At 35.7% G+C, this 11063-nt stretch overlaps 2 protein-coding genes across 2 annotated transcripts; one reads left to right on the top strand and one right to left on the bottom strand.

Annotated features, from left to right (window-relative positions):
• The first annotated feature begins 8348 nt into the window (after positions 1 to 8348).
• On the top strand, positions 8349 to 9457 carry LOC132630460 (transcriptional regulator TAC1-like). Its single transcript, XM_060346023.1, has one exon. The coding sequence runs from the start codon at positions 8572 to 8574 to the stop codon at positions 9169 to 9171; it is 600 nt and encodes a 199-aa protein (XP_060202006.1). The 5' UTR covers positions 8349 to 8571; the 3' UTR covers positions 9172 to 9457.
• An 872-nt stretch (positions 9458 to 10329) lies between these two features.
• LOC132630347 (uncharacterized) lies at positions 10330 to 10836 on the bottom strand. The gene has a single exon (XM_060345928.1). It carries the CDS (start codon positions 10834 to 10836, stop codon positions 10330 to 10332), a length of 507 nt encoding a protein of 168 aa, XP_060201911.1.
• Positions 10837 to 11063: the final 227 nt, after the last annotated feature.

The raw sequence follows: 11063 nt of genomic DNA, 5'->3' as shown, positions 1-11063 counted from the left end.
TAGGAGGCGTTGTCGGTCTCCAATTTGTTGGTTTGAACCAACTGAAGCAGAATTGTTGGGTCCTGGCTCAGTTCATGAAGCAATCGATAAATTTAATCTTATTATACAATGACTTAAGATAGCTCAGAGTAGACAGTAGTCTTATACAGACATGAGGCGATGTGAGCTAGAGTTTTCTGTTGTTGACAAGGTATTCTTTAAAGTGTCGCCGATGAAGGGAGTAATGTGGTTTGGTAAAAAAGGGCAAGCTTAGTCCTTGTTTCACTGGCCCTTATAAGATTGTTAGGAAAATTGGGGCGGTGGCTTATGAGTTGAAGTTACCATTCAATATGGCCATGGTTCATCCTATGTTTCACAATTTAATGTTAAGGTTGTACAAACCAGATCCTCACCATGTGTTGAACCATGAAGAAATTGAAATTAATGAAGGGTTATCTTATGAAGAAGAACCAGTTCAGATTCTAGATCGTCAAGTTAGAAGGTTAAGAACAAAATATGTATCTTCAGTTAAAGCCCTGTGGCGAAACCATGATACCGAAGAAGCAACTTGGGAAGTAGAGGAATATATGAAGAAAAGATATCCTTACTTGTTCCCTATTGCAGGTATGATTTAAAGTTTCTAGCTATTCTTACGCGAATCGTTTGCGTTTGTTTGAAACAACTTGTGGTTTAGTGAATCCTTGGTAGGCTACCATTCTCATTCGAGGACGAATGATCTTTGGGGGGGGGGGGGGGGGGCGATAATGTAACACTCTGTAAATCAGGGTTAAGTGTGAAATCATCTTGGAGAATCGAACTCCACTGTTTTTGTTAATGAAAAATACGGCCAAAAGAATACGGCTCGTATTTTGAAATACGGCCCGTATTTTGAAATACGGCATGTATCTCTTGGGCGTATTTCACCCGCCTCCCTATAGGGTCCACTTTTTTTGTTAACGTAAAATACGGCCAAAGAATATGGTCCGTATTTTGAAATACGGCCCGTACTTTGAAATACGGCCCGTACTTTGAACTACGGCCCGTACTTTAAAATACGGTCCGTACTTTGAAATACGGTCCTAGACATATTTCACCCGCCTCCAGCAGTGTGTATATAAAGTGGGGTTCAATTAATTTTATCACTTATTTACATTCTCATACACCCTAAGGACAAAAGTCTTCTCTCCAAGTCTTCTAACCTTAAGGTAAGAACATCTTTAACATTATTAATCAATCCTTGCATTAAACCCATGATTCTTAACATGATTCTTGAATGAAAAATCTAGGGTTGCAAGGTACTCATTCTCAAAGTGACTCAAGCTAGGGTTTTGGGTGTTCTTTATCGTAAAAGTGAATTGTTGAATTACTTACGGCTTAATTAAGGTATGCCTCTTTTGAAAACCATATTTTGGATATGTGTCTCCTTTTCAAAGATCCTTTATTGAATAAAAGGGTGAACTTTTCATACTTTAAAACCCTATTTCATGCTTTGATTGTGGTTGGTGTGCGTTAGGGGACAAGCCCATATTAAACCTTGATTGTATTATACACTATACATGTATAGGTAATTCTAAATCGTTTTCCTCTATAAGAGATGATAAACAATAATGGCTAAGGGATGGTAATGGTGTTTTATGATGAACTTAAATGCTAATTGATGATGTGATTACCTTGAGATGAATTGTGATTCGGCTTCTACGCTATGAACTTTATTGTTGTGTTTGGCCTAGCTACTCGAGAGGAAGGGTAGTCACTATGGATCCTAGTGTGGTAATGCCTAGCCATTCGGGAGGAAGAGTGGCCACTGCGAGTTCGCTACCCGGGTGCGGTTTATGCCTAGTTATTCAGGAGGAAGGATAGCCACGGAGAGTCTAATATTTCGGTGTGGTGCGCAGTTATGTTTAGGGAACCTCAAAGGTCATCCATTCGATGTGATTCATTCTTGGGCCTGTATTGGCATGTGTGATGTTTTTATCTCTTTATGAAAGTATTACTGATGATAATCTAACAAATCGAAAGGACATAACCTAACGTTGTAAACTTGATGAAAAAGGGTTCTCATTCGTTTTGACAAGCATATTGAACCAAGTTGAGTAACTGTTTAACAATTTTTTTTCATGGTTTCCAGTATTGATTTCTTTACTTATTATTGTATCTTATTTTTATATGTCATATTGTCCCCGAGGCACTCACTGAGTACGAAGTACTCAAGCATACCATTATTGTTTTTGATGGTATGTTAGGTAACGAAGAAGAGCAGGTTCGTGGAGAGTAAAGCGCTAGGAGAACTTATTGTTGCTGTTGATTTGGTGATCCCACATGCTCATTCGTGGGTCACCCTCTATTTATTTGTTCCATTTATTTATATTAGTTTTCCGGGCTGCGTCCCGATGATTAGACGGTTATTTTTTATTCTTAGAAGCTCCATAGTTTATATTCATTCTGTGGGTAGTTGAAAAGTTGTTGCGTAACTCTTTGGGCACTTGTTATGTTTTGATTAAGTTATATAACATTAAAGACTTCCGCTGATTTTAACTTTGATATCTTGATTAGAATGCATTTATCTATAAACTGCTGGTAATTGAGTAGTGAACCTTGCGAGTTCTAGTGTTAGATATTGAATGTTTAGGTTTTTCCGATATTGTTCATGACGTCGGATGCCGCTCGCGTCTAGGGTGAGTTTTGAGACGTGACAATAACTGGACTGAGTCTGTGTATAAGTTGGTCTCCGTGGATGGTTGGGTTTTCTATAATCAAAATTCACTGTTTGAGGATATGAAGATCTCTGTCCCCCTGAAGATGAAGCACTGAAGGTTGTAGAATCAGAAGTAAAGGAAGGAAGGGAAGCTTAGAGCTCAGATTTTTGTTCATCATGGATCAACATTGAATAAGCGCTATCTAGGTCTGGAAGGGGCTTAATCAGGAGTATGTTTCTCCTAATCCTAGCATAAGAATCTTTCAAACCATCTAAGAATTGATGTACCCTATGATCCCCTTCTAGTTTAACCCATTCATCCTTACAGTCACAATTATAAGGAGGATAGTCAATAGAGATGGTCAATTCATCCCAAATTTTCTTAATCCTATTGAAATAAGAGGCTATACTTGAAGAACCTTAAGGAATCGAAAAGATATCTTTCCTAATTGGAAACACCTTAGTACCACTGGCTTGACCATAATGTTTCTCAATTTCCTTCCATATTTCAGCAACAGTCTTAGTATGAATAACAGTTTCAGCAATTTCTTTATCTTGGCTATTAAGAATCGAGACAATTACCATATTATTACACATAACCCAATTTTCATAGGTAGAATCAGTTTCAGCGGGTTTTTCAACAGTTCCATTAATAAAACCTAATTTTCGTTTAGCAGACAAGGATCAAAGCATCCCACTTCTCCAACTACCATAACCAGAACCATTGTAGGGCGTGGTAACCAGTACCATCCCTGGGTAATTGGAGGGATGCAAGTAAAACAGGTGAGTATGAGTAATCTATGCATTGGGAGCCATGATGTTAAATATCAAGCAAAATCAACGAGAGAAAACTTCAAATCAACGAGATAACAACCCTAAATTGAAGATCGATACAGAAAACCCTAAATCGCACAGAAAAACCATAGATTGAGATACCAACGATATTACCAGCCTTCTTCACAACTTGAAGAAGCAAAAGCCTTGTTCAACGATGGCAATTCAATATGATTTGCTCTAAATCACCAAAACAAAACCCAGAGAAAACCTCAAAAACTTCAAATTGACGAAAAATGGCTAACCAAAAGCTCAACGATTAAGCTCGAGGGTAACATAGCTCGAATGAGAAATACAAGATCTACACGGATCTTATGCTCTGATACTATGTAAACGCAGTAAAATACGGAAAATGAAAGAAATCTAGGGAGAAAACCCTAGTTCATGTAAAGAGGAAAGAGAGAGTAAATAAACCGTCTCCTTTCATTATGTGTATAAAATCAGAATGGCAAAAGTGTTTTCTGTCTTACATCAGTACTATTTATATACAACTTAAAATAAGAATGGACCAGATATACATATGCCCAATATGAAAGCAAGTAATGAAATGGTTAAGTTGGCCAAGACGGAGCAGGCCCAACTCTAACACTTAAAGAGATATTGGTCGTATACATATTGGGGGATACGAGGAATTCCCTTCATGATACAACAAAGATTTTATTTATACCTGCAGATTTTTCTATATGCTACGATAACACCTCATACATTTAAACTAGGTTACGTTCATGATTTGAGACTTAGAAGACCAGATGAGAAGTGTGGGAAATAAATTTGTCTCAGTTAAGCAAAGTTCCATTTACTCAGTTCAGCAAAGTTCCATTTATACGACCAGTTATACGGATCGTATACTATTATACGGCTCGTATAACCAGTCCGTGTTACGAAGGAGGAAAAATTCTAGTTTCTGCCAAGTTTGTGAAATGCTTTTATACGGACCGTATAAAGTTATACGGATCGGATTTCAATTTGTGGAACTTAATTTGGAAATTCCGATTTCTGAGATTTTAATCATGGTCAAATACGACCAAGTTATACGGACCGTATAAGTTGACCGTATAAATTCCCGACACAGTTAAGTATAAATACGTCATGTTCAGTTCTTTTTCCACTTTTCACATTCTCCAACCCCTAGAATGAAGGTTTTCTTCTCCCAACAATCCAAAACAACAAGGTAAGCCTATTCCAACCATTCCAAGTGAATTCTAACATGTATCCATGATTTATAAATAAGAGTTCATCATTCTTAACCTAGGGTTTTCAAGAAAACCCATCTCAAGGGCCAAGGTTTAATCTTTTGGAATTCTACTACAAGTTTTGGAGCATTACCAGGTATGTAGGATTTCTATCCAAGTGTGGGAACATCCTTGTTCTTCCCCACGCCACGGTCTTCCATGGTTATACAAGTTACACCAAAACTAGGGTTTTAGCGATCTTCATGATAACCCTAAGAACATGTACCATGATATACTATGTTTGTATGATTACTTCGTTATTGTGTTATTAATAGTCCCTTTTGGTTATTGAGAATTTGTCCCTAATCCATGAAAACCCCTACTTTGTATTCCATGGGTTCTTACATGCAAGTTATGATATATTATGTTTATTTTCATGAAAATCCTACATGTCTCCATGTTTTCATACAAGTTATATTATATATACCACCTTCATGTTATAATACAAGCAAGAATCATGTTTACAAGCAAGTTATATAATTCATGGGCTACTAAGCCAATTATATCCAAGTTCATGCAATTTGGGAGTTGCATAGATTACCGAGAAGGTTTCATACCTGAAACTACGTATGCCAACGTAGCATAAGGATCGATCCGCCCAGTAGCATGATTCCTTCATATTTTCCCCATTGAGGGATTTGAATCCATTTATGTGCATGTTCATGTCTTGTACCCCGGCAAGGTACAGGATGGCTTAGCTCGTCGGGCAGAGATCAGACGCCACGTACTAACATGGTGGTTACATGTCGGTTATACTAATGCTCTCCCACATATACTTTTCTCATGTTACACGATCTATTAGATCGTGTCCTTAGGCATCGTGATGCAATCAGGTTACATGTCGGTTATACTAATGCTCTCCCATAGATACTTTTCTCATGTTATATATATATATACGTTCATGCTCATGATCAATTTTCAGTTTTAGTTTCGGCCCTTATCATGTTATTTCATGTGCCATGTCTATTTCCTTCAGTTGGCTTACATACTAATACATTCAATGTGCTGGCGTCCTTTTTATTGCCCAGGGGCCTGCATTTCACGATGCAGGTACGGATTTACAGGACGATGCATCTGCTCAGTAGGACAACATTCGTATCATCTTTTAGGTGAGCCCCATTCTCTTCTTGGTTTAGTCAGTTATTTAGTTTCATGATTAGTTATGCATTAATGGTATGCTAGGGGCCTTGTCCCAGCAAGTATGTTTAGCAGACTCATGTTCATGTTAGAGGTTTCATAGACTATGCAGTCAGTTATGTCAGATTCTTAGAGTTGAGTAGCCACCTTTGGCTCAGTTTTGATATTTCCGCATTCATGATTTAAACAAGTGTTTTATTTAATATTATGACTATCCTTGTTTGATAAAGGCTCATCATGTCCTCATGTTATATTCCGCTTATGTATGCCTCATGATGATTCAGCAAGCCACATGGTTCAGTCAGTCACATGCTGTAAGGCACCGAGTACCGTGTTTCGCCCAGGCCATGGTTCGGGGCGTGACAGCTACTTCAAGAGTTTCCTTATATTTATAGAATTTGAGAGATGACTTTTCAGAATAGTCATGTTCTTTCCTGAACAGATGTGTCTATTTAATTTAAGACATCTTATATTACAAACTATCTAACAATATAAATGTCCGGCACAGATAAATTTTTAACAATATCTGATTAACGTTTTGACTTCACACTTTTTTTGTTGTTGTCTAAATCATGTAACTGAACTTCCTTTAAGGAAGTATAAGACATTTGATCCCGTCTTTAAGGCCTCTTGTTGTAGTACTAATTGCGTTAGTTTATGTCGAACCATAAGAACAGGGTTAAATCCGAGGGTGGATTTAGAGCTATCCGAGGGTGTTCACCCGAACACCCTCGGCAAAAAATTACAATATATATGTAGGGTAGATTTTCTGTGTTTATGTACATATATTAACCTTTGAACACCTTGAATAAATACAAATGGTTAGCTGAGTGGTCCAGGGTGTTCAAAACAGTCTCTAGCATTCTAGGTTTGATTCCCATCAACAACATTATTTTTTATATTTAACTTTTATTATTTTTTTCGAACCCCCTGAGTGAAAATCATAGATCCACCACTGGTTAAAGCAACTCTTAATTAAGTAAATTCCAGTGGAAACAGGTACACCAGTCACCTATCGAGTGGCTTTTGTGATTATCACGTCTCATATGAAATATAAATAGCTGTTACTCTTAAGTAAAATTTGCTTGTAGCACGTCTCTATATTTAATAGATTATCCTAATGTATACTACAAAACTTAAATAGCGTGCTACACTAGAACATGACGAATTGAGGAAGGTTGGCTGCTTTCAATATCTCAGAATGTTCTAAACCAGCTACATTGTTATTATTTTTTGAATTTGACTTATTTACGTAGAATAAAATCTTTACATGCATTATCAATACAATTTAAACTGTTATAAAAGTTTGGATGCCTTATTAAAAAAAAAAAAAAACTTCTTCATTGCTCTTCTTAATATCCTTATATTGGTTTATTACGAAAAAAGTATCTGCGATCCATTTTCTCTAATAAGATTCTAATTTTTCGAAAATTCAACTTAATAGTCATGATTAAACTTTATAAGAAACCTAAATTGAGACAAATTAAAGAAGGAGAAATAATGAAAAGGCTCTTAAGTTGACAAAAAAAAAAGAGGTTTACAAAAATACTCCAACTAATTTTTAAACGGACAGCGGCACAAATAGCCAAAAAGAGTACGTTAAGATAAGAAATCGAACACCCCAGATTTTTTTTTTTTTTTTCATTCAGATGAAGAATGTTAATTTGTTTATTTGTTCTTGTCTGGAGAACAACTTCCACTGTTGCTTAAAAACAATTAGGAGAACAAGTAATGAAAGAGTTCACAATTTTTATACTTAAAATATTGTGTTGACTTTGTCTCCAAGCGTGCAGAAATGTAAATCATCTATAAATTCAATTATAATTAGTTTAATCAAATCGAACACTTCACGCATGGTGTTGTCTTATTAGACGTTGTTTAGTGATGTTACAACTTCCTTTCTAACAAAATTCTTTACTTATTAAGCTTATTATAAAACGTTTTGCAAGTAACAAAACCTTAGTTAACCGTACCTATAAACTGTGCTTTTCATTTTAAGAATAAAGTTAGTGGATGTTATATCAAGTGAAGACGGTAGCTTCCTCCAAAATTATAAAGAGTAGTTCCCGAGAAAAATATTAACAAGAAAGTATCGTATATAGAATTTGAAGAGTAACACCTTTTGTCCTTTTAGCTATTTAACTAGTGATCTATAGCGTATAAAGGTTAAACTCATGTCTATTAATGATAATATGAGGACATATATGTCTTATATTCAGATAAACTTGATGGAATTGAGATTGTTTTTTTCAATCTAATTAAATTAAAATGGCGAAATTGTGGTAGTTAGCCTAGCTAGCTAGCTAGCTACGTTTGTTAGCTATCTCAATTTTTATTTTGTTGGTGAAAGTTCGGTACCTATGTTATAATTTCCATCCTCATTTTCTCTCTACTTCTCCTTATCCCTAGGTATAATAATAACAAATTTGACATCCAACCTTTCAAAGATAAGGATACTAAGTTTTTGAAAAGGACAATATGGTCATCTTGATTGTGTATTACAATATGGAAGTATGGTCACAATATTTTATCATGTTTAATACGAAATCAAGCATGCTTGCTAGCTTCTAGTTCTTGTCAATTAAAACACCACCATCATATATACACCGACCAATTGACTTCTCTTTCTCTATCTATTTCTCCAATATCCCTCTTTTCCCCTTCTTTCTCCTTAAACTCTGGCGATTCGATGCTATGGAGAATGATCCTAATAATTCTTCCAACTCCCAAAAATACCAAATAACATGGAGCTCTGATGAATTATTAGGCCTAAGCCAAGTTAAGTTTTATAGGTGTAGTTTTTGTAAAAGAGGTTTCTCCAATGCACAAGCTCTAGGTGGACACATGAATATCCATAGAAAAGATAGAGCCAAGCTTAGAGAAATATCGATCGAAAGTTCATATATCAAGAAGCTTGTCAGTACTTCTCCTGATATTCCGGCACCCTCAAGTGATGACTTATTGCAACAAGAAGTATCTAGCGACGACACGAGTAGCCCCTCAAAAAGGCCATGTGTCACACCCGAAGAAGAACACAATCATCATCATCCTATTTCGAAAGCAAAAGAAATTGACAATCATGATCATCATCCAATTTCCAAAGCAAAAGATGATAATCATGAAGTAATCATTGGAGATGATAATTTACAATTACCCTTGTTTGTGGACTCTCCATCAAAAGAAGTAACCAATTGTAAGGAAAAACAAGAAGGAAATAAGGGCATGCAATTGAGTGTTGATTCAGAATTGGACCTTGAGCTTCGGTTAGGGCCAGAACCTCCAAATCCTCAATAAAACCATACTAGTTGGTTTTAATATCTTGATCAAAATATACTAATAATCTACTCAGAATCCATATCCAAGAGGTACTTCTATTTCCTATTCTTCTGGTAATATTTTTTCATTTTTTTGTAAATGTAATAATTCTTCCAGCAACGAGCCATATCAACAAATGGAGATGATCTTTACCCAAATAGCCAAGCCGAATTTACTATTTATTTTTTCTAGTACATATACATAGATTATATGCTAATTATACATGGTTATACACATTATATATGGATTATACATCCGCCAACAATTTTTGCTTAAGTGATTGGGTGGGCGACTATTTAAATTAATTTTTCTTTCATAATTTCCATTCGTTTCCATCGTTATATATATTTAACGAGATTTCTTCTCTAATTTTTTCATTATGAATCTGAGCCAAATATGCATGTTTGTCTTGGTACTCTAAACCATGAGCAAATAGCTTTCTCTAATTAAGTTTAGGTTTAACAACTACAGTATCCTTTTAAAAAGGAAAACATGGTGGCTATTTTAAAATTAAAAAAAAAAAAAACTTCGTGCGCCAAAATTATATTTGCACACAAGTATATGCTTGAGATGCTTCTATTTGAATACTACTGGTGTTTGATGTCTTTTGCAACTGGTAATGTATATTTTACATAAAAAGGGGTTTTGGAATTTAATTAAAAGTATATAAATTAAAGAAGTAATGAATTGGATTTACCAAACTCTTTCTTTAATTAGGTAATCATGTGTTCAATAACTCACTGGAGCAGTGTTTATGAAACAGTCCAGTTGAATTTGTGTTTGTGGTCAAGGACATGTGTATCAAAATGACCAGTAAATTAGTACAGTATGCAAATAAATTAGATTACATGAAATAAAGCAAAGCAAGGTTAAGAATAGCCTGAGCCTCGGTTAAACCCGGTGCTAGTCCCTCTGGCTAAGCTTGTGACAGATAACTTAGCAACCAAAAAAGAGCTTTAGATGGAGCAATTGTGTGTGTGTATGTATATATATATATATATTTAAATGAACTGCTTCACATTTCATTGCCACTCCAAAAAGATTACATATGAAGAAGGAGGACTAAGCCTAGCCTTCTTAGAACTTTGTACAAAAGGTTTTGCACTATAGTGGCAAGAATGGTGTCATATAAGCATTTCAAGGAGGATCAAAATAAATCACCCCGAGCTTTCTTCTTCTAACTCTAAACGAAGGAAATTGCCATCTATCCATGTTAAGGAGTCCTTTAACATGTCTTGGTAAAGAGCTGGTGTTGTTAATGACTTTGACAGTGTCTGTGCAATGACTTAGAGAAGCAAGTTTATCAGTAGCTTTATTGGCTTCTCTAAAACAATGTTCAATGATAACATTGTTACCATGGATAAAAAGTTTGATGTCTTTAATAGTTTCCCTGATATTCCAAGGCATACTCCAATTCTCAGAAATGCAATTTTTTAGGAGGAGTGAATCAGTTTCAGTAACTATCATATTATGACCATTTTCAATGCACCACTTCAATGCAAAGAGAAATGCTTTAATCTCAACTGTGTTGTTGGTTTCTTCTCCAAGGGGTAGAATGAAGGTCATGATGCATTTACTCAAAGAGTCTCTAACCACACCTCTTCCCCCATTAGAATTACCTCTGCATGATCCATCAGAGTTCATTTTGACAAAAGGTGTATGCGTGTGTGTAGGTGGTGGGGAGGGGGGGGGGGGTTGATCCATTTGATGGACTGGGCATTGGTAACATTTAAATTGAGATCCATCAGCTTGATTAAATTGTTCCATTGGTCCGGTATGTTGAGGCTAGTAAAGTTTCTTTTGGTTAGGTGAATGATATTAAAGGAGATGTGTGAAATAGATCTAATAAAGGAGGGCTTATCTTCCTCATA

This window comes from Lycium barbarum, chromosome 3 (genome assembly GCF_019175385.1).
Source record: "Lycium barbarum isolate Lr01 chromosome 3, ASM1917538v2, whole genome shotgun sequence".
Lineage (NCBI taxonomy): Eukaryota > Viridiplantae > Streptophyta > Magnoliopsida > Solanales > Solanaceae > Lycium > Lycium barbarum.
This window is presented reverse-complemented; position numbering and strand designations above follow the sequence as displayed.